This window comes from Haliaeetus albicilla, chromosome 10 (assembly GCF_947461875.1).
Source record: "Haliaeetus albicilla chromosome 10, bHalAlb1.1, whole genome shotgun sequence".
NCBI lineage: Eukaryota > Metazoa > Chordata > Aves > Accipitriformes > Accipitridae > Haliaeetus > Haliaeetus albicilla.
In genome coordinates this window covers 27,096,647-27,119,091 of record NC_091492.1, presented here as the reverse complement: position 1 = coordinate 27,119,091, position 22,445 = coordinate 27,096,647, and the positions used below count along the sequence as shown (strand labels likewise).

The 22,445-nt window shown below is 67.6% G+C and overlaps 3 protein-coding genes across 4 annotated transcripts; 2 read left to right on the top strand and 1 right to left on the bottom strand.

Annotated features, from left to right (window-relative positions):
- Nucleotides 1-1,668: 1,668 nt before the first annotated feature.
- On the bottom strand, nt 1,669-5,974 carry MTX1 (metaxin 1). Its single transcript, XM_069794406.1, is given in 9 exon segments — nt 1,669-2,063; nt 2,143-2,297; nt 2,735-2,811; nt 2,994-3,176; nt 3,583-3,675; nt 3,833-3,912; nt 5,043-5,112; nt 5,212-5,300; nt 5,303-5,974. Coding segments are annotated over 9 exon segments (1,518 nt in total). The 5' UTR covers nt 5,847-5,974; the 3' UTR covers nt 1,669-1,836.
- A 341-nt stretch (nt 5,975-6,315) lies between these two features.
- Nucleotides 6,316-14,667, top strand: THBS3 (thrombospondin 3). The gene is made up of 23 exons (XM_069794395.1): nt 6,316-6,614; nt 7,797-8,003; nt 8,187-8,443; nt 8,545-8,647; nt 8,902-8,928; nt 9,242-9,324; nt 9,433-9,484; nt 9,564-9,712; nt 9,904-10,044; nt 10,224-10,301; nt 10,385-10,537; nt 10,664-10,774; nt 10,899-11,006; nt 11,214-11,373; nt 11,489-11,607; nt 11,750-11,802; nt 11,997-12,190; nt 12,266-12,444; nt 12,560-12,608; nt 12,792-12,988; nt 13,078-13,250; nt 14,001-14,140; nt 14,348-14,667. The coding sequence occupies exons 1-23, from the start codon at nt 6,518-6,520 to the stop codon at nt 14,404-14,406; spliced, it is 2,889 nt and encodes a 962-aa protein (XP_069650496.1). The 5' UTR covers nt 6,316-6,517; the 3' UTR covers nt 14,407-14,667.
- A 2,256-nt stretch (nt 14,668-16,923) lies between these two features.
- MUC1 (mucin 1, cell surface associated) lies at nt 16,924-21,808 on the top strand. 2 transcript variants are annotated; one of them, XM_069794407.1, is made up of 8 exons: nt 16,924-17,354; nt 18,271-18,968; nt 19,201-19,274; nt 19,382-19,524; nt 19,844-19,959; nt 20,057-20,203; nt 20,722-20,755; nt 21,244-21,808. In XM_069794407.1, the coding sequence occupies exons 1-8, from the start codon at nt 17,303-17,305 to the stop codon at nt 21,288-21,290; spliced, it is 1,311 nt and encodes a 436-aa protein (XP_069650508.1). In that variant the 5' UTR covers nt 16,924-17,302; the 3' UTR covers nt 21,291-21,808. The 2 variants fall into 2 exon arrangements, with proteins under 2 accessions (XP_069650508.1, XP_069650509.1); XM_069794408.1 differs by lacking the exon at nt 20,722-20,755.
- Nucleotides 21,809-22,445: the final 637 nt, after the last annotated feature.

Below are 22,445 nucleotides of genomic sequence, written 5' to 3'. Positions count from 1 at the left end.
CCTCGCCTGCGCCCTCTCTGCCCTCCCTTGCTGCCTGCTCAGTGGGCAGGACCGTGCCAGTAGCCAGAGGAGAAGGCAGGTCTGGGGTCAGCAGTACCTGCTGAGCTCCATGGGCTCCCATCCCACCTCTGCCCAGCTTCCTGGGGGCATCCTACCAGGGACCGGGTCTGTGCTGCAGGGAGGCAGGGGGCTGTCACCGGGAGGGGCAGCATCCCCCCAGGCAGGGCAGGGGCCAGAAGCTGGCAGGGACCTGGGGCCAGCAGCAGCCAGGACCTGCAGCTGGGGTTCAGTACAGGGCCCCAGCGTCAGCAGCTCCAGCTTCTCTCGGCCAGAGCAGGCGGCCGTGTGCTGCGGTTTCTCCTGCCGGAGCAGCCATTGGCCTTCCACCCCCCCCCAGCTAATGGGAACCGGGAGCGTTGGGCACATACTTCCCGAGTGACGTTATGGGGGAGCAGGCATGGGGGGGCTGCACTGAGTCATCCCCTTCCCAGTGGGGCCCCTCAAACTGGGCCAGAGTGGAGGAGGCTCCACAGCTGGCCCCGGCACAGCACCATGGCTCCACTCCCGGCACAATGCGGGGGCCCCCCTGGCCATCACACCCATGTGGGGGGCACGTGGGATGCGTGTCTGGGGAGCTCGGCCCGGGAGTGCCAGGCACAGCCAGTCCCTAAGGGTGCCCACAGCAGCAGTGTCAGGATGCCAGCGGTGGCGCAGCCAGCGGCCGAACAAGCAAGGGCTGAGTGCCACCCGGCAGCCTGCATGCAGGCGAGCCTGGCCAGACGCCGCTTTTCCATTTGTGCACTCGTAAACCAGCAGCAGCCAGAGAAAACCACAGCAGCGCGGCCAGCCACAGGCCTGGGCCCCATGCGGCACATCCCAAGGGTGCACCAACAGCACTGCTGGGGCACACAGTGCTTGGGTGGCCGCCCCCGGCCCCAGGTCCCGCTCTGCAGCTCAAGCCCTCTTGGCCACCGCACGGATCTGTGCTTACTGTGTGACGTGCTTTTGGCAGTGCCAGCTGCGAGGAACTCCCCATTGCTGGCAGGCATAGAGGAATGCAAACAGAGGAATTCCTGCTGCAGCGGTGGCCGCTCACCGCCCTGCTCACGCCGCTGTGGGGAGCTGGGATCCAGGTGTCCCTCCAGCAGCGGGGAGCGCTCCTGCCCCCCCGGCCTGGGGACGCGTCCTGCCAAGAAGCCCAGGCCTCCCTTGCCACTGGTTTCTGCTGCAGCAGAGACCGTCTCCAGCAGTGCTGTGGCTCTGGGGGAAGCCGGGCTGGCAGCAGTGTGGTGGGGGGGGGGGGGCCTGGCTCCATACAACCTGCTGTCTGCTCTGCCTGGCAGCCAGAGGGCAGGGATGCTGCAGCGCAGGACAGATGGAGGGCTCAGCCCCACAGCTGCCAGAGAAAGGATGGGGAATGCTGCCAAGACGCTCACAGATGCTTTTAGGAACCTAAAAACCTGCAGGTCTCCCCTTCACTCCATCCCCAGAGAGCCCCAAGGCTGGGGATGAGGGCCAGAGCTGCGGGAAGGACGCAGGGTGCGGTACTGGGGCAGAGCCAGACAGGCAACAAGGCAGCACATCGGTGCCCACTGCAGCGCTGCAGCCTGTGCAACTGGGGAAACTGGGAAGGGCCCCAAGCTTGCTGGGAGGACAAGAGGGAGCAGCTGGAGAGAGGGAGGTTTATTGGCATGGCAGTCGCGCTCCCCGTGGAGAGGGCTGGGATTCCTGGCAGGACGCAGAGCAGAGCACCCACAGGGAACGATGCTGCCAGGCTCCCAGTGTAAAAACAGTCAGTTCCAGGGACCAGAGGAGGGACAGTCGAGCAGCTCTTCCTTACTCCTCCTCCTCCTCTTCCTCCTCCTCCAAGGTGATGGGCTGGCGGCCAGCCAGCCCCGTGCCGCCACGCTGGATGGAGACGATGCCGCTCAGGAAGGCGTAGCCCAGCATAGCCGCCAGCCCCACCAGCACCGACAGCAGCTGGTTCCGTCGTTTGTGGGGGTCCTCCTCTGTCTCACCGCCATCAGCACCCGCAGCCCGCGGGGCGCTGGCTGGGGGCTCACCTGGGGGGGCAGAGCAGGGGTGTGGAGGGAGAACAAGTCACCCTGAGCCCGTGGGGCGAGGTGGGAGGACGCATCTCACCTCCATCCCAGGGGAAGTAGAGGCTGAGGATGGAGGTGCAGTAGTTGCACAAGTTCTGCAGGGACTTCAGGTGCTGCTGCAGTTTCCCGTTGGGCAGCTTTGCCTTCAGGAGTGGCGCCAGGCGGCTGAAGACAAAGGCGTCAAGGGAGGCCGGCCTGGGGCACAGAAACCTGCAACTGGGTCACGGTCCCTCCCGCTGTCCCCACCCAAAGCCACCCAGACACATTGGCCACCCCCAGCCCCCTGCGCCTCAGGGGACAGCAAGCAGCTCCTCCTCCTCAGGAAGGCTCTCTGCTTCCAGCCCCCAAGGTGAGGAGGGGGAAAGCAGGATGATCCCACCCCGGAGCAATTCTACTAGCTCCAACAAGAGATGGGGAAAGAAATGCCAGGGCTGGCGGCAGCTCCTGCAGTCTTAATTCTGCCGCCCACATCGCTCTGTGCTGCCACAGACAGCTGTGTCCCCTGTGAGCCCGTCCAACCCCCAAAGCGACGTGCATGGGCTGCAGCTTCCCTGCAGACCATGGGGTCTCGGTCCTGCTTGGGTGTGGGGGGCTCTCAGGCCCCAGATCACCTTCCCCCTATGGCCACCTACGAGTCTCCAAAGAAAAACTTCTGGGAGCCGAGGCGCTGGGACAGGAGTGTCAGGCATTCCCGAGCATCCCGGTAGAGCTGGAGAAGGATAGAGGGTTGTCACCCACGCAGCCACGCGGCAGACTGCCATGGTGCTAAGGGGAGTGGGAAGAGGGTGCTCAGCCAGGGTGAGCCCCGGACCCCAATTAAGATTTTGGCCTTGTGTGGGTCCCTCTGGGCACCAGCCGAGGACCTGCCGTGCCCAGACCACATCGCCTCACCTCCTTCTCCAGCTTCTCCTCGTCCTCCATGTAGCTGTCTCCCCACATAAGCTGCAGCCGCTCCAGGTGCTGCTTGTGCATGCAGTTGGGCAGGAAGAAGTTCAGGGGGAAGGGAATGGTTTCAGTGTACCACTTCCGCGTGTGCTCCACGTAGTTCTTTGTGTCCACCCAGAAGGTGTGGATCTGCAGCAGAGAAAAATCCATGCCCAGGCCATGGCAGGGCTGGAGCCAGCACAGCCTTTTGCCGTGGTGGGCACCGTGGAGCCCATGCCTGGCGCTGCACACACAGGTGCCACGTGTCTGGCACAGGACTGGCCTTCCCAGAGACCGCGAGGGTCTGAGGGAGCACCAGGATCAATGCCAGACCCCAGCCCTGGCTACACAACCCACTGCTGTCACACAAGAACCCCGGCACCCTGATCCCTGCTACTGATGCTCCAGACACCTGGGATTTTGTTGCCTGCAACATTCTCTGCCTCTCCTTGCAGGTGGGCTCACAACCGAGCCCCCCAGCATCACTCCAGGGAGCAGATCCGGTCCTCGGCAAGATCACCTTCCTCATGCGTCCCCCTGAGATGGGGAGACTCACCAGCACTGGCAGCAGTTTCTCTTCCAGCAGGGACACGAAGGCCAGCGTGTCCGCACCTTGCGTAGCTGAGAGATCGTAATCGGCATTATACTTCTGCAAAGCAAACGCAAGGGGCATGATCCGGCAGGGAAGTGGCAAATCCTGCCCGTGCCTCTTGGGTGACCATGACAAAGCCTCTTCCTTCCCAGGGGGACTCCAGTGCCCTCCAGCCCCTAGCCTGAAGCAGGGGGTGCCCCTTGCCTCCACCTACCTGTTTCCTGAGGTGAGTTATGATCTGCTGCATTTTGGAGATGGTGCCCTCATCCTGTGTCTTCAGTGCAGGCAGGCGCCCTGAGAGCAGGGAGAGGGGTGGCTGCAGGCAGCAGTGCCCAGGGTGCCACCCTGCCACGGATGTGGGGGGACACACTGTGCCGGGGCAAACGGCCCCCACGCTTGGGTGAGGGGGTGTAAAGCAGAGTGCGAGGTGCATGTGGCGGGGTGGAGGGCATGTAAGGTGGGGCAGGGGGGCACAGTGACGCAAGGGGCGTGAGTGAGAGGATGAAAGCTGTGTGTGATGGGACATGAGGAGCATGCCGGGACGAGGGGGATGCAACAGGGCAAGGGGGGCATGCAATAGGGCAGGGGGGTGCGATGGGGTGAGGGGGGTGCGCAATGGGGCAGGGGGGTGCGATGGGGATGTGCGATGGGGCAAGAGAGGCATGCAATGGGGCAGGGGGCTGCGATGAGCTGAGGGGGGTGTGCGATGGGGCAGGGGGGTGCAACGGGGGCATGCAATGGGGCGAGAGGGGCATATGGGGTGAGGGGGTGTGCGATGGGGCAAGGGGGTGCGATGGGGGCGTGCAATGGGGCGAGAGGGGCATGCAGTAGGGCAGGGGTGTGCGATGGGGTGAGGGGGGGTGCGCAATGGGGCAGGGGAGTGTGATGGGGGTGTGTGATGGGGCGAGAGGGGCATGCAATGGGGCAGGGGGCTGCGATGAGGTGAGGGGGGTGTGCGATGGGGGCATGCAATGGGGCGAGAGGGGCATGCAATGGGGCAGGGGGGTGCAATGGGGCAAGCGGGGTGTGCAATGGGGCAGGGGGTGCGATGGGGGCGTGCAATGGGGCGAGAGGGGCATGCAATGGGGCAGGGGGCTGCGATGGGGTGAGGGGGTGTGCGATGGGGCAGGGGGGTGCGATGGGGCGGGGCGGGTGCAATGGGGCAAGGGGGGTGTGCAATGGGGCAGGGGGTGCGATGGGGGTGTGCAATGGGGCAGGAGCCTGCAATGGGGCAGGGGGGGGTGATGGGGCGAGGGGGGTGTGCGATGGGGCAGGGGGTGTGATGGGGCGGGGGGGGTGCGATGGGGTGAGGGGGGTGTGCAGTGGGGCAGGGGGGTGTGCAATGGGGCAAGGGGTGCGATGGGGCGGGGGGCAGCGGGCAGTGACGGTGCGGAGGGTCGGGTAGCCCCGGCGGGGGCCCTTACCGGAGGGGCTCCTCCAGGGGCTGGTGACCCGGTGCACTTTCAGCGGCGCCCCCGTGAACCGCGCGTAGGTCTGCGGGAGAGGAGAGAGGCGGCGGGAGCGGGGGCTCGGCCGCGGGGGGGACGCACAGGCCCCGGCCCCGCCGCCGCCCCCGGCCCCGCCGCCGCTCACCAGCACGGCCAGGCAGTCGGGGTCCACCGAGGGCAGCCCCCAGCCCCCGGCCCAGCAGAACAGCTCCATGGGCGCCGCCATCTTCCCGCCCGACCCGGAACCACACGGGCCGGCTCCGCCCGCCCCCACCGCGGGGCGGCCCCGCAGCACCGGCCCGGAGCCGCTCCGTGCACCGAGCGCGGCGGAGCGGAGCCCCGGGGCCGGGGATGGATGCGCTTGCCGCGTCCCTGGGGCCGGGACCCGCGCTCCGTCCCGCCTGTTTCCATGGAAAGAAAACAGGGGCGGGAGCCCGCTGGCAGCGGAGGGAGGGGAAAGTCCCGTGTGTCGTGTCCCCCCCTTCCCGTTACCCGGGGGCTGGGGCCGGGGGAGCGGGGCTGGGGCGGCCCCGGGGCTGCGCCCGGCCCGTTGTTATGGAGCCGGGGGAAACAGGAGTAAACAGGGGCCGGGGAGCTGCGGGCCGCCCGCCCGCCTTGGCCGGCGCTCAGCGGGGAGCGGCTCGGCCGGCCCGAGTACCCCCGGGAGGCCCGGGGGGGCGGTCCGGCAGCACGGACCGGCCCCGGGCGCTGCCCCGCGGGTCGCCGCCGCCCGAATGTACGGCGGGGTCTCCCGCGGCGGCCCCGGCGCCCCCGCTCCATCTCCCCGCAGCCCGGGGCGGAGGGGAGTGAGCTACCGGGATGAGCTCATCGTGTTACTGCGGGGCTTGGGCCGGGTCCCGGTACTGATTTATGCCGCTGAGCGCTCTCCAGGCGAGCTGGCTCCGCTCCGCTCGCTCCTTTCCCGCCTGCCCAGGGAGCAGCGACAGGCCCGGGGGCTCCTCCTGCCCGGGGGGCTGGCACCTCGACCCGGGGTGCCCTGGCAAAGCAGCCCCGCACCGTCGCCGTGCCGTCGGCTGCCGGCGTCCTGCGGGAAGACAACAGCTCTCCCGGGCTGGGATGCTCCGGCGCTGCTGGGGCGGCTCTGGCTGGCGAGAAGGCGGCCCCAGACTGCCTGACCTCCCGGTGAACCGGCGCCTGCCACACTCAATTTCTGTGAGCGGGAGCCGCGCCAGGGGCGGGTAGCGCCAGGGCGGCCGGTGGGTCGCCCGTAGCCCCGGGCCCGGGGCGCCGCGCCCCGACCCGCTCCTCTCCGCCGGCGGGGCTGCGAGCGGGCCGCCGTGGCCGAGCACCCGCCGGGGTCCCCGGGATGCGCGCCCCGTGATTGACGGCTCTTTGTTTCCTCCTCGCCGGCAGCGCCGGCCCCTCCCCGCTCGCGCCGCGCCACCCCGCCCCGCCGCCGCTCTCCGCTCCGCACCGGCGGTACCGGCGGCATGGGGGCACCGGCGGCCGCGGGGGGCCCGGTGCTCGGCGCGCTCCTGGCGCTGCTCCTGCTGGGCGCCGCCGCGGCGGCTCGCCCGGGGCTGCAAGGTAAGGCTGCTGCCGGGCCGGGCCCCGGGGTGGCCCCGACGGGGTGAGGCGGACGGGGCGCCCGGCCCGCTGCCAGCCGGGAGGCGGCGGCTGGAGCCCACCCCGGGCCCGCTGCCGCCAGCCGGGGTCTCCCAGCCCCCCCTCCCCGGCCCGGGGCCGCTGACAGCGGCTCGGCTCGCTCTGGGAGGTCCGGCAGCCGGGCTGCGGGCAGCGGGGGACAGAGGGAGATTCATCCCCGGAGCTCGGGGCGGGGGGGGAGGGGGCCGCCGGCACCCCCCCAGGGCTGGCTCTGCCCGGGGGCAGCTCGGGGCAGGGAGCCGCCGGTCCCGCCTGGACGCCGGTGCCGATGCCGTCTCAGGGCGGCGGGAGGGGCTCCGGTCGCGCCGCGCAGGTCAGCGGGGGCTCCCGGGGCCGCGGTGCACGGCTGGGGCTTGCCCCGGCGCCGGGGCTCCTCCCGCTCTGCCGGGTGCGGTTGTACGGAGCAGGCGGCCACCCGTGCGGCGGCGGGACCGGGCTCTCCGTGCTTCCCCGGAGCGCCCCGAGCCGGTGCCGAGGGCCGGGCCGTCCCTCCAGGGGCTCTCGGTCCCGCTGCGCCGTGGCGGGGCGGCCGTCGGGGCCGGTCCCGGAGGGTGGCGGAGGCGGGGGGGGGGGGGGCTCCGCGCTGCCCCCGCAGCTCCACGTGAGCTGCGTCCCCGCTCCGCGGTCCCGCGGGGCCGGACTGGCTCGCTCAGCCCCTGCCCGCCCAGCCCTGCCCGCCACGGCTGCGGGATTCTGGGGGCCGGCGAGGGGCTGCAGCCGCCGCCGCTGGGAAGCCCCAGCTGCGGAGCAGGGGAGCAGGGCGGGCTCCGGACCGGGAACCCCGCTGGGCCGCCGGTGGCGGGGGCTCCGCGAGTCCCTCTCGGCGGCGCGGACCCGGCGCTGCCGGTGCTGGAGCGCCACCGCGCGGGGCCGGGGCTGGGCGGGGCCCGGAGCCCTCGGGGCTTCCCCGGCCCCCCACCCCCCCGGGGGCCCGGCGGTCCAGGGACACCCCCCTCTCCCCCCGCCGCCCTGGCTCCATCCCCTCGGTCTGGCCGGGCTCGCAGCGAGCAGGGCCACAGTGCCCCGCACCGGGCATCTCTGCGCTCCTGCGGCCGGAGCTGCGGCTGCTGGTCAGGATGCGACCCCTGTGCCTGGCTCCCACAGTCATCGACCTGCTGATGGTGAGCGAGGCCCGGCAGATGGCCAGCATAACGCACAAGATCCGGATGGAGCTCCTGACAGTTAACGATGTTTACCTCCTCTCCACCTTCCGCCTGCCCCCCAAGCAGGGGGGGACCCTCTTCGGCCTCTACTCCAAGAAGGACAACACGAGGTGGCTGGAGGTCTCTGTGGTGGGGAAAATCAACAAAGGTGGGTGCCTGCTGCGCGGGGATGTGCTGGCCCTTGTCTTGCCCTGATGCTCAAAGACAAATGGGGACCGAGTTCCTGCCATCTGAGGGGCCCGCTGGGGAGAGCAACGGGGTGCGCGCTGGTCCTAGGAGGTGCTGGTGCTGTGGGGGGGAGAGCTGATGGCCCCTTCCCGCTCCTCCGCAGTCCTGGTGCGCTACCTGCGGGAAGACAACAAGCTCCACTCGGTCAACCTGCAGCACGCGCACGTGGCGGACGGACAGAGCCACACCATCATCGTGCGCCTGAGCGGGCTGCGCGGGGACATGCTGAGTGTGGAGCTTTACGTCGACTGCAAGCAGATGGACTCCAGCGTGGGGCTGCCTGAGCTGTCGGAGATCCCCCTGGCAGAGGTGGAGTCCATCGAGGTGCGCACAGGGCAGAAGGCCTACCAGAGGATGCAGGTGAGTGCCGGGACCCCCCCAGGGAGCCGAGACACCCCCTGCGCCCTTGGGGACAGGCAGAGCCCCCCCCACGGCTGACTGCGTCTCCCCTTGTATGTCAGGGGTTCGTGGAGTCGATGAAGCTGATCCTGGGAGGGTCCATGAGCCGCGTCGGGGCCCTGAGCGAGTGCCCTTTCCAAGGAGATGAGTCCATTCACAGCGCAGGTAACAGCATGTCCATGCCCTGCACCAAGCATGGCAGTATGGAGGGCTGGCGGGGTCACCCATGCGTGCTGTGTGCTGTGGCCCATGGAGGTGGGAGGTGAGAGCATGCCACACAGAGCGGTGTTCCTGCCTCTCCCGGTCCAGGTGTCCCCACGCAGGTGGGAGCTCCTGTGCTGACCAGGAGCAACCGTGCAAGGTGATAGTGCTGGGCTTTGATGGCAGCATTCAGTAATATCTCGTCTCTCTCCTTGCAGTCACAAGCGTGCTGGCCTCCATCCTTGGTAAGTCCCTGCTCTGCTTCCTCCTTTCCCTGGCGCAAGGGTGATGGCAGCATTTGGGGCTCCATGGAGGCAGAAAACCCTCTGCAGTCTGTCCCAGTGCCCCAGGTGCCTGCAGGGCCCCAGGACGGGGTGGGTCGGAGGGCACGGGATGCGCTACAGGGGAGGGGGTCCTGTGTGGACCAGGGAGGAGGAGGACGGGCCGTTGGCTGTCTTGTCTTCCCGGTTCTGTGCCGGGGGGCAGAGCAGTCCCAGCCAATGGCCCGGGAGGCTGCATCTGTCCTGGGGCTGACCTTGTCCTTTCTGCTCTTGGCAGGCGAGCAGACCAAGGCGCTGGTCACGCAGCTGACCCTCTTCAACCGGCTTCTGACTGAGCTGCGGGAAGACATTAGGGACCAGGTGAGACAGTGCAGCGGTACCAGCCCTCCCTAGGCTGGATTTCCCAAGAGCACGGTGCCAGCCAGTACGCTGCATCCCCCTGATGCTCAGTGCTTTGCTGCCTCGCAGGTGAAGGAGATGTCTCTGATCCGCAACACCATCATGGAGTGCCAGGTCTGCGGTGAGTGCTGGCGAGGCTCTGCTCCCACCTCAGGGGGCAAAGGGCTGCTCCGTCTCACCACCTGCCTGGCCCTCCTCAGGCTTCCATGAGCACCGGTCCCGCTGCAACCCCAACCCCTGCTTCAGTGGTGTGGACTGCATGGAGACGTACGAGTACCCTGGGTACCGCTGCGGGCCCTGCCCACCGGGGCTGGAGGGCAACGGCACGTACTGTGCTGACATCGATGAGGTGGGCACGCTCCTGGGGTGGGTCAGCAGCCCCAGCGCTGCCAGAGCAGTGCGGGCAGACGATACTTCCCCTCTCTGGATGCATCCTGAAGCTGGGGAAGGGCCCCGCCGGGATGCCCTGGGGCAGTGGTCACCCCAAGGTGCAGGATGCCATGCCTGAGGTTGAAGCCTGTCTCTCTCCTCATGCTGCAGTGTGCTTATGCCAACCCCTGCTTCCCTGGCTCCAAGTGCATCAACACGGCCCCCGGCTTCCGCTGCGAGCCCTGTCCCCGCGGCTATCGGGGCAACACCGTCTCCGGCGTGGGGGTGGACTACGTGAGGGCCAGCAAGCAGGTGAGTGTGATGGCGTGGGACTCGGCTGGATCCCCGTGAGTGCTCCAGGCTGCTGAGCTGCAGGGATGGGTGGAGGATGCTGTGCCTGCCAGAGGAGGGCAGCTTTCCTGGGACAGGAACGGGCAGAACTGCAGGCAGGGAAAGGCCCCGGGTGACGGTTTCTCCCACGTGGCTCACAGGTTTGCATGGATATTGATGAATGCAACGATGGCAACAACGGAGGCTGTGACCCCAACTCCATCTGCACCAACACGCTGGTGAGCAGAGCTGCCCCGCTCTCCTGCCTGGCATCCGGGGCTGCTCTGCTGCCCTAATCCTGCCACTGCCCTCTCTTTCCCAGGGCTCCTACAAGTGTGGTCCCTGCAAGTCAGGGTTTGTTGGGAATCAAACGTCTGGCTGTGTCCCGCAGAAGTCCTGCAGCACTCCCACCTCCAGTCCTTGCGACATTAATGGCTTCTGCATGTTTGAGAGGAATGGTGAAATTTCCTGTGCGGTGAGTGGGGGACAGGGGCAGGGAAGAGGGTGAAGCGGGGGTGTACAGAGGGTATCGGCACGGGCAGCAGTTGGTCCTGCCAGGGCCTTTCCCCGCTTCCCAGCCCCTGATTTCTTCTTTCTGCAGTGCAACGTGGGCTGGGCTGGCAATGGCAATGTGTGCGGGCAAGACACGGACCTCGATGGCTACCCAGACGAGCCCCTGCCATGCATCGACAATAACAAGCACTGCAAGCAGGTGGGCTCCCAGAGAGGGAGGTCAGCGTCCTTGGGCAGGGGGTGCCAAGGCTCAGGGAGCCTGTGGCAGGGCTGTGCTTCAGACCTCATCTCCTCCCCATCTTTAATGCTGTCTGTGCCTGCAGGACAACTGCCGCCTGACACCGAATTCGGGGCAGGAGGACGCCGACAATGATGGCATCGGGGACCAGTGCGACGATGATGCCGACGGTGATGGCATCAAGAACGTGGAGGTGGATGTGCTGGGCAGAGGGCTTCTCCCTTTGGCTTGGTGCTGACTCCCTCAAGATACTTCTGCTGGGGATCGGCAGGCTTGTGGCTCTGGGATGCGCTCACTCAGCATGCTAGAGGAGATGTCCTCCTGCCCTGACCTGTGCGGGACTGTGGCCTCTTGTCTGCCAGACACTGCAGCGCGGTCATCCCCATCCTCTTCCCCACAGGACAACTGCCGGCTCTTCCCCAACAAGGACCAGCAGAACTCGGACACCGACTCCTTTGGGGACGCCTGTGACAACTGCCCCAACGTGCCCAATAACGACCAGTGGGACACGGACAGCAACGGCGAAGGGGACGCTTGTGATAATGACATCGATGGGGATGGTGAGTGGCTCTTGGGGCTGGTCTGCCTGTGCGGGGCTGGGGCTGCTCACAGAGCAGGGATGCTGTCATGCCAGGCTGGGGGGATGAGGGCATCCACCCAGGGCTGTCCTTGCAGGGATTCCCAACATGCTGGATAACTGCCCCAAGGTGCCTAACCCCCTGCAGACAGACCGGGATGAGGATGGTGTTGGGGACGCCTGTGACAGTTGCCCTGAAATGAGCAACCCCACTCAGGTATGGGCTGGGGCCAGGCCGGGGCAGGGGGCTTGGGGCATGCGGGGCCCTGCCCAGCTGGGGAGCGGTGCATCCTCCTGCAGCATGGCTGGGCCCCCTCGCCCCGGAGTGTCCGCTGAACTAGGGCTCTGGTCTCCTCCAGACAGATATGGACAGTGACCTGGTAGGAGACATCTGTGACACCAACGAGGACAGGTGGGGACTGCACTGCTGCAGAGTCACCTCCCCATCCCATCCTGTTCCGTCCTGTCCCTGGGGGCAGAGCTGGGTTCCTGGCTCGGGGACCCAGGAAGGGGGGATGACGGGGTCTTCAGGGTTGGCAAGGGTGCTGGGACGTGGTGCCAGGACCCTGGGTTGCGGGTCTCCTCTGACCCTGTTCTTGCTCCCAGTGATGGGGATGGGCATCAGGACACCAAAGACAACTGTGCCGAGATCCCCAACAGCTCCCAGCTGGACTCAGACAACGACGGGCTGGGAGATGACTGTGACAACGACGATGACAATGATGGCATCCCTGACTACACAGCACCTGGTCCAGACAACTGCCGCCTCATCCCTAACCCCAACCAGAAGGACTCAGACGGTGAGCACGGGGCAGGCGGGAGGAGGCAGAGCTGCGTGGGCTTGCCCCGGCCCTGACTAGGGTACGTGTCCCCAGGGAACGGTGTGGGTGACGTGTGTGAAGAGGACTTCGACAATGACACGGTGGTGGACCAGCTGGATGTGTGCCCCGAGAGCGCCGAGGTGACACTGACTGACTTCCGCGCCTACCAGACTGTCATCCTCGACCCCGAGGGGGACGCGCAGATTGATCCCAATTGGGTTGTCCTCAACCAGGTGTGGGTGCTACCCCCAGTGTTTCTGGGGTCTGCGCTGCTGTGGTGGGAGCAAAAGAGGGCCAGCAGGTCCCTGGAGATGCTAGGGGTGTCCCTCACCCAGCTGTCCCCCACAGGGCATGGAGATCGTGCAGACCATGAACAGTGACCCAGGCTTGGCTGTTGGTAAGAGATGCTCTCCCACCTGCAGGCGCCGTGGGGCAGCCCCCCTACTTCTGTCCGCCTGCGCTGGGGGGGTGAGGGCCGGTTCTTTGCCCCACACAGGGATGAAGGGTGGGCTGAAGGGAGGCAGGGTGCAGGGTCCTGTGCGGCAGGAGAGGGCTCCTTGCTGCATTTGCCTGCCTGTAGGCTACACGGCCTTCAACGGGGTGGACTTCGAGGGCACCTTCCACGTCAACACCGTCACCGACGATGACTATGCTGGCTTCATCTTCAGCTACCAGGACAGCGCCAGCTTCTACGTGGTGATGTGGAAGCAAACGGAGCAGACGTACTGGCAGGCCACCCCTTTCCGTGCCGTGGCCGAGCCAGGGCTGCAGCTCAAGGTGGGTATTAGCCACCCTGTGGGCTGGGTCACACCCCCCCCCACCCCCACCCCTGGCCAGGTCCCCCCTGACAACCTCTGCACCCGCAGGCAGTGAAGTCCTCGACAGGCCCAGGGGAGCACCTGCGCAACGCGCTGTGGCACACGGGCCACACGCCCGACCACGTCCGCCTGCTCTGGAAGGACCCACGCAATGTGGGCTGGCGGGACAAGACGTCGTACCGCTGGCAGCTGGCGCACAGGCCCCAGGTGGGCTACATCAGGTGAGCGGGGACCGGGCACGGGGAGGGGGGACACAGAGGCTGCTGGCATGGGGACTGCTCTGGCTACTGCATAGGGGGAGGATGCTGGCTGTTGGGTGGGGTCCAGCCCCGGTGGGACCACACCAGTGGGGGGATACCAGCTGTTGGGATGGGGGTCCCCCTCAGTGGGGCCACTCCTCGGTGGGGCCACCCCGGTGGGGAGGCTGCCGGCCATGGGGAAGGGGGTCCGGCCCCTCGTGTGGTCCAGCCCGGGGGGGAGGATGCCAGCCGTGGGGAGGTGGTCCTGCCCCGGTGGGGCCGCGGGTGCGTTTCCCCTTTAAGGATCCCGTCGGGGCGGCCGCCGCCGGGGGCGGGGGTCCGCGGGCCGGGCCCGTCCGCCCCGCCGGGCCCCCGCGGCCATTGTCCCGTCGCCATGGCGACCCCGCCGGCCGCCGGCGCCTTTCACATGCAAAGCGCCCGACAAAGGCGACGGGGCCGGGCCGGTGAGGGGGCCATCCCGGCCCACGGCAGGGGGCCCCCTCCCGGGGAGGTGGGTGTCCGGCCACGGCGGGGTGCCCCCAGCCCAGCCCCCGCGGGAAGCCCTGTTCCCTGGCCGGTGCCCCCATCCCACCTCGGGGCGGGATGCCCCGGCCCCAGCCCGGTGCCCCCGGCCCCCCCCAGCCCAGCCCCGTGGCAGGATGCCCGACGCTGGCCCCGGTGGGGTCCCGGTCCCCCGCTGACCGGCCGGGCCGTTCCGTTCCCCTCCCGCAGGGTGCGGCTGTACGAGGGCCCGCGGCTGGTGGCCGACTCCGGGGTGATCATCGACACCACCATGCGCGGGGGACGGCTGGGGGTCTTCTGCTTCTCCCAGGAGAACATCATCTGGTCCAACCTGCAGTACCGCTGCAACGGTGAGCACGGACACACACACCCCCCCTGCGGGGCCACCGGGCCTCCCCCCCACCCCCGGGCCGGGGGCCGAGAGCACGCAGCGCATCTCCTTCCTCGCCCCTGCTGCGGGGGTTGGTCCTGGCCGGGGGGGGTCTCCCGCTTTACCGGGGCTTGCCCGTGTCCCCCCGGCTCCTGACGTCCGCCCCCCCCCCGCTCTCCCCCCGCAGACACGATCCCTGCCGACTTCGAGCCCTTCCGCCGGTTCCTGCTGGAGGGACGCGAGTGAGCGGCCGCGCCCGGCCCGGGCTCCCCCCCCTCCCCGCCAGGGGCTCTCCGAGCGCCGCAGCCCCTCCCGGCCGGGCCCCGCTCCCGGCCCACACCCCCCCCTCCGCGGACTTTGCACTGCCGGTACCGGCGCGTGCGGCCGGCAGCGGGGCGAGCGGGGCCCCGCGGGTGGCGGGGCTACCCCCCCTCTCCCGCCCTGCCCGCGGCGCTGCCTGCTGCTGCGGTCCCTGCCCGAAGTCTGGCCATAAAGTTTTGAGTGTTTTCTAGCCTGCGCGCCCGGTTCCTGGGGGGGGGGTCCCGGTGCCCCGAGAGGGCGCTGCCCCCCCCAACCCCCTCCCCCCCGCTCTCGGCTCCGTCCCGCGCCGTCCTCCCGGTGGTCGTCGCAGGGGGTGGGGGGGGGGGGGAAACCCGGTGCCCGGCCGGTCCCACTGGCGGAATCCACGGCGGCGGGAGGCCGGGACGAGTGCAATATTGGTAGGCGAGAGCACAACACTGCACCGCATCCCGTCCCTCCCGCCGCCCCGGAGGGAACGGAGCGCAGCCGCCGCCGCCGCCGCCGCTCGGGCCGCTCCGTGGGAACTGCGCGGCGCGCGCCGAGTCCCGGCGGCAGTGCCCGGTCGCCATGGCGACGGGTGTCCCGGCAACGCGGCGGAATGCGCCCCCCCCCCCCCCCTTCCTGCCCCGGAGCGCGCGGGGCCGACACCGGCCCCGGCCCGGCCCCCCCCCCCCCCCTCGCGGCGGTGGCGGCGACAAAGGGCGCGGCGGCCTCGGGCCCCCCTCTTAAAAGGGCAACGCGGTGGTCGCGGGGCTGCCTCGCCGGTGCCGGTACCTGGGCGAGCGTTGTCCGCTGCCCGTTCCCGCCCCGGGCCGGGGGCGGGCGCTTCCCGGGGGGGGGCCGGGGCATCACGGCGGGGTTGCGCGCACCTGTGCGGGGCCGGGGCAGGTGAAATCACCGCTCGGCACCGAGTGCCTCCCGTCCCGCCCGCCCGCCAGCAGGTGCACGGCGGGGCGTGGCTCGTGCCGCCCCCTCCCCCCAGCTACGAGGGGCGTCCGCGAGCCCGGGTCCCGGTCCCCGTCCCGCTCCCCGTCCCGGTCCCGCTCGGCGGAGCCGGGGCGCGCGTTACGGGGGGCCACGCCCGCCAGGGGGCGCCGCAGTTCAAGCGCCGCCGGGCGGGACGGGGCGGGACCGGGCCGGGCCGGGCCCCAACGGCCCCGCTCAGCCCCACGGACATGCGTAGGCACCCGGTACGGTCGGTCTGGCCGCAAGGCCCCCGAGCCCGGTGCCCTCAGGGGACGGGGACGTGGATCTGCGTGTGTGGCCCCTTCCTTTCCCTCCGCTCCCCCCGCGCAGCGCGGCCTCTGCCGAGGGGAACGCCGCACCCTTAAAGCCGCGCTTTGAGCGGGCTGCGGGGGGGCTGGGAGGGGGGCTTTTGGTGGGGGGGGGGCGGGCCGGTATCTGCAACCCCGGTGCTGAACTGCAGCCGAGAGCCGAGCTCGGTACAAAGAGCCGAACGTGCCAGGGGCAGTGGGAGGCGCTGTCCGGCCGGCGGGGGGGCGGCCCTTCCCCACGGCTGGGGGGCTTTCGGGGAGGCCCCGTTTGCCCCGAGCGCCCTGTCGGCCCCCTACCCGCGCCCCCTTTGCCTGGCACCAAGGCTGTGGACCCCGTCGGAGGATTAGGTGTAGCTGGGTCCCATCATGCCCACGCTGGTGCCCAGGCCACCTGTCCCTTGCCCCGCTGTCACTGCAGTGCGGGTGGGTCCCCTCCTCTTTGCTCCCTTTGCACCGACGCCTCGGTACCCCTCCCTCCACCCCTGGCACAGCCCGGGTGGCAGTTTGGCTCCACACGGGGCTGGGCAGGATGCTGGGCGTGGGAGTGCCCGCCAAGCCCTCCTGGAGATTTGGGGCCCTGTCTGGCAATCGGGGCTCTCCTGCAGGGCAGGGGCAGGGAGGGACCAGAAAGGCTGGTGCGGACTGGCATTGCCAGGAGCATGTGTCACCAGGGAGGACAGGGGCTCCGCACCCTGGCACGGGTGGCACCTGGTACCCCTGGGGTAGAGCATCGGCATCCAGCTTGGCACCAGGCATCAGCCTAGGCCAGGAGCTGTGTCCTGAGTGGGAAGAGGGTCTTGTGCCTGCTGGGCACTCATGCCGGGGGGGGGGGGGCAGGAACGGGACCTGGGGAGGGTACTGGGAGGTACTGGGGTTTTGTGGGGCCCTGGGCCCCACCTGTGTAAGCATTTCAGTGGGGGGGGATCACCAGCATTTATTTGAGTGTAGGGTGAGGCAGTGGCCAGCTGGTAATGATTAACCTTGGGCTGAGCTAGAAGATTAGGCCCACTCCCCTGCCCCACACAGGGATTGGGGGGCTCTGTGCTTCCCATGCTTCCTGCTAGGTCCTGGGGGCCATGGGTCAGCCCACGGGGCTGGGCAGATGCTGCCCCCCACCTCTGCCCACGGATGCCTGGCCACTGCCCCTTCCCCCTGCCCCCACCTGAGGCTGCATCCACCTGTGCCTCTGCCCACGGATGCCTGGCCACTGCCCCTTCCCCCTGCCCCCACCTGAGGCTGCATCCACCTGTGGCATGGGGATACTGCTGGCAGTGTCTCCCTGAACCAGGGGAGTGTGGGGGACCCAACCCAGGAGGAGGATGCTGCAGGGGCCCCCTCAGCGAGGCGGCACACCCATGCCCTGTGCCAAGTGGGGCAGAGGGACCCCCCCTCCCTGGGGCCAGTAGCAGGGTGGGGCCTCCCCACCTGCTCCAGGTGCTCTATAAAGCTCCTGCCGCTGTTGAGCCACCAGTTCCTGATTCCTGGATTGTCGAGCGCACCGCCAGCTAACGGGAGAGCAGCTGCTGCAGAGCCCCGCGAGGCACCGGGACCCCCCCGGGACGAGCCCCATGGCATTCAGCACCCTTCTGCTGCTGCTGGTGCTAGGCAGAGCACCTTCAGGTGAGAGGCTGGGGCTGGCGGCACCCTGAGCCGGAGGGAGCCAGCCTGGGACCCGGGCAAGCAGGGAGGTAATGGAGCAGGGGGATGGGAGTGGGGTCCCCTGGGCTGTTTTCTGAGTGGGGACCAGGGGACACCAGAGCTGGTGGCCTGCGGCACCCTGGTGGCAGGGACCTCACCATCTCTCCTGATCTGGCCCCGGGGTGTAGCACCCCAGGGCTGCTGGTTCCCAGCAAAGCCAGGACCTGGGGATCTCGCTCAGTTCGTGGTCCCTCTTAACCATGACTGAAAGGACCGGCCGGGGCCAGGCAGCTGGGCTGTGCTGGGACCAGCCGGAGCAGGCTGTGCCCGGGGCTCGCAGGCTGGTATGCAGGTGTGTCTCAGTGAGTCGTCGGGACCCCGGGCTCTTCTCCAGCGCTGCTGGCTCCTGCAGCACCCGCTGGGAAACCACGCAGGAGCCACCTGTACTGGCCAGCAGCCAGGCCATGCAGGCTCGGGGGGGGGGGGGGGGGGGGTGCGGGTGGCACCCCACCTTCCCAGCCCAATGACCCACAGCAAAGGAGGTTTTACTGGGGGCGGGCAGCCTGTGCCTGAGCCCCCCAGTGTGGCAAGGTCACCCCAGGATGGGGGGGGGGCAGTTTGCAGGGCTAGACACAGAGCTGGTGCCAGCCGTCCAGGTGGCACTACCCACACTCTGGTGGTGCCACGTGTGCTCAGCAGAATCCCTACTTGTGGAGTGTTCCTGAAGGTCTTGTTGGCCTTGTGGGCAGCAGGAGCTGCCCGTGATCAACTCCTGGAGGTTGTGGTGCTTCTCGGACTTTGTGGCCCAGGGGAGTGTCTAGCTGAGGAGCTGCGTTGTGTAAAACCTTCACAAACCAGTGCTGCAGTCCCAGCTGCTGACTCCTAGTGTTTCCTGCAGGTACATGTGCCATGATCACCGAGACCACTACAGAGACGACCACAACTGACACAACCACTACAGAGACAACGATGGAGACGACCATCAAGACGACCACCACCCCCACGACCACCACTCTGAATGTCACGATCTCCAAAAACACAAGTGGCAACAGGACCCAAACCTCTGTCTCCTCTTACACCACAGTCTTCCCTGCCACAGGCAACACCACAAACTTCCAGTCCAGCGACAGCTCCACAGGCAACATCACAGCCAACAGCACCTCAGTGCCCGTCTCTAGCAGCACTGCCATCTCCCACACCAACACCACTGCAAACAGCAGCAACTGGGTCCCCCACTTTGGCACCAACACAACCAGCAACAGCTCTGCGGTTCCCACCTCTGCCACAGGTGGTGGCACAGTGATCCCCACCTCCAGCACCAAAGGCAATGAGAGCAGCAGCACTCAAGTCGTCCCCACGTGGAGAACTTCTGTCACCGCTCAGGGCAGCATGGCTCCCAGGCAGACCTCCACGGCTGTGCTGGGCAGCAGCAGCAGTCCCAGCCTCAGCAAAACCACAGCCCTGCTTCCTGCCGAGATCCAGCTGCTCATCCGCATCTCACTGTCCTTCCGCATTGTCAACAGGAGCTTCAACGAGAGCCTGCGCGACCCCACGTCGAAGGACTACAGGAGCCTGAGCCACACTGTCTTGACCATGGTAAGTCCCAGCCCTTCCTGCGGGCTGCCCGGGTGAGCAAAGACCCCCTGCGTCACAGACATGCTGGGAAGGAGCCACCTCCCATCAGGGGTCCCCATGAAAGTGCTCTGAGCATCCACTCTGCCAGCCACTTTAGCAGCCCCAGCTGGTCCTGTGAGGGGGAGCGGCGAGGGGATGGGAAGGAGTGGGTGTCTGCTGGGGAGGTGGCCGTCACCCCCATGCTTTGTTCCAGTTCGAATACGTCTTTGGCTGCGCGAGCTGCGTGGGTGGGCAGACCTACAAGGGATGCAGTGAGCTCCGTTTCAGGTGAGCGGGCCAGCAGCTCCAGCTGCAGAGGCCAGCATGTCCTGGCTGCAAGGTGCAGAGCCCCTCGCAGGGCATCTCCAGGTGCTAACATTTCCTTTCATGGGCAGCCAAGGCTCGGTGGAGGTGCAGTCAACCCTTGTGTTTGGGCACGGCAACGACACTGTCACCAGTGATGCTGCTGAGCAGCAACTGAAGAACAGCCTGGACCAGAATGGCTTCATCATGGACCTGCAGCTGGCCAGCATCCAGAGTGAGTGGGAGCTTCAGGCCGGGGGCGCGAGGGTGGACGGATCCCCGTGGGAGTGCCCTGGGAGGCTTCACAAGCGCTGCCCCATCCTGGCTGGGGCAGGGAGGCTTTTTGGCTGTGGGACAGGCTCAGGGCTTGCAGCTGACAGAGCCAATGCAGTTTCCCAGTGCCTGTGGTGGACAGCGCTGGGAAGACTAACCGGACCCTGTGGAGGAGGGCTCCTCCCCTCATGCCCCATCCTGGGGGTCTCTCAGGCCTGTTTGTCCTGGCCAGCCCTGTGGCTCTGCCCAGCAGCCCAGACACGGCTCTGGTCCTCTTTCAGGCACTGTGGACGTGGCATCCCCGGCACCGGTGCCCATGGTCCCAGACTGGGCCATTGCTCTGCTGGTCCTGGTCTGCATCCTGCTGCTGCTGAGCATCCTCACCTGCCTTCTGATAGTGAGTCCCCCGTCCCCATCCCTGTCCTCACCTGCCTTCTGCTGGTCCCCTGTCCCCATGCCCCCAGGCCCCTGACCCCTTCCCTCTCCCCCCACAGACCACCTGCACCTGCTGCCGCAAAAGCCGAGGGAAGCTGGACCTGTTCAGCACAAAGGACTCCTACCACCCCATGGCTGAGTACCCCCCATACCAGAGCCACAGGCGCTTCGTGTCACCCAACAGCAAGCCCAACCCCTACAGCCAGGTGAGAGCCGAGTGCCACCGTTCCCAGGGCTGCTCGTGCCTGGTGTCCCAGTCGCTGCAGGGCTGGGGTGGTGCAGGGGAAGGTGCTTTTCGGTGCAGCTGGGTAGCTGGGTAGGTCCCTTGACCACTGGGTTAATGGCTAACAGAGCCGTTGGGACAGGGGATGGGTGGCCGTGCGAGCCTGCCCCACACCGGTCCCCTCCTGGCTGGGAGGTGAGCCTAACTTTCACGCCTGGATGGAGCAGCAGCGCTGGGCGCGCAGCCGGTGCTGGCAGACCCGGCCTGGCTCTGGGGAACTCCCCACGACCTTAGGTGGCTGCTCCCCCTACCCAGCCCTGCACAGTGGGCAGGGGGCTCACTGCCCCTTCTCCCTGTGTCCCAGCCAGACCTTTCCATCTGCCAGAGTCAGAGCATCCTTCTGCCATGGATGGGGAGTGGGGTTGGGGTTGGGGCTGGGGCTGGGGCAGTGCAGGGGTGGCAGGGGGCTGATCCCCGTATCCTGCACCCTGTATCCTGCAGGTGCAGCATCAGGAGCTGCCTGTACACACAAAGGGTACGGCTCCCCCGAGTGATGTATGTGGGGTTTGGGGGACCATCCCCATCCCCGCAGTGCGCTGCACTCCCCTGCACGCTAGTGCTGCAGGCGGGGGCCGTATCCAGCTGCTTGGCTCTGTGCAAGCAGCTTGCCCTGTTCAGATACCAGGGGCCTGGGTAAATATTTACCTTTGCTCTTGCCAGGTAGGCGTATCGCGCAGGAGGGGAACGCAGCCAGGGCCACTTCAGCTTCTCCACCAGCTCCTGCACCCAGGGGGGCTCGGGGTGCCCATGGAGGTGGTGGGTGCCCGCAGTGCCCATGGCTGGGTGCAGCTGCCCACCATGCGGGGGGGGGATGCATTTTTTGGCTGAGCATGGGCCTGTCCATGGTGCCCGTGGTGAGGGTGTGGGGGTTCCCCTGCTGCCCCGGGGTAGGGGCTGAGGAGGGGGCTCAGCCCGGCCCCTCCCCAGCCCAGCTCTGACGCCCCTTCACTGATCCCTCCCCAGGTGGCCAGCAACAATGGTGCGGGGGCCGGCACCTTCACCTGCACTGACCCTGCTGCCACCTCTGACAACCTGTGAGGGATGCACTGGGATGAAGGGTGACTGCCGAGGGGAGGGGGTAGCTGCAGCCCCTCACTCCCAGGGGAGCAGCACCAGCCCTGGTCGCGTCCCCCGGTGCTGCTCAGCCCCTCGCCAGCAGGAACCTCGGCAGCAGGAACCAGATGGTTCTGGAGCAGCTGGATTCATGCGCATGACGGAACTGGATGAACAAAGATTTGGGGGCGGGAGGGAGGGTACCCAGCACCCTCTGGCCCCTGCACTCACTTGGCTTCGCAACCCTGCTCCGTGCTGTGGGTGGTGGACCGGGCTTGTGCCCCCCCCGTGCTCACCCCTGGGGGTTCAATTGCTCTTTTTGTGGTGTTATTTTATATAAATGTCAATGTGTGGAGTGTTACCGCCAGGCTTGGCTCAGTGGGGAAGCAGGGTGGCAGGGTCCTTCGCTGTGGTATATTTATCACATTTTGCAATAAAAGGATGGGTGCAGTTGGGCACCGTGTCTCACAGGGCTGCGGCGAGCCCCGCTGTACCGTGATGCCTCGGCGGCTTCCCCAGCATGCTGGGTGCCTCCCCTGGGTGAGTGACTCTCCTTCTGGCTCTGTGGCTGGTGGGATGTTGTTGGCATGGCCATTGCCCACATGGGTGACCTCGGCTTGGGGGGGCTGCTCTCATTTCTCGGGCCAGGCACACCTGGGGTTCGTGCTGGGGTTGTTTCACATTCGCTGTCATTGTACCTAGTTGCCTGGGTGTGTGGTGTGTTCCCTGTGTCCCTTGGGTGTGACCATGTCCTGCCGGGACACCACCCCTCTTGCTCACATCCCACCCGCCTGTCCCATACTCTCAGTTTCTGTCTTATGAGGAAACGTGTCTCATTTGGCACAACTGGTTATCTCGCCGCTGCACAAGGTGACAACGGGGCTGCAGAGCTGTGGGATGAGCGCTGTGAAGGCTGTATGTACATTGCTGATGCGCACACAGCCATGTCTGAGCACAGCCAGTCCCACTCCCCTCCCCTGCCTGGTCCTGGCTTGAGATCCTCCAAACCCTGTGTGAGCCCTGAAACTGCTTTGGGGGCTGCTAGGAGGAAGGGGAGCACAGCAGGGCTGGGGGACGTGCTGAGGGGCAGGGCGGTGGCCCCAGCAGGGCTG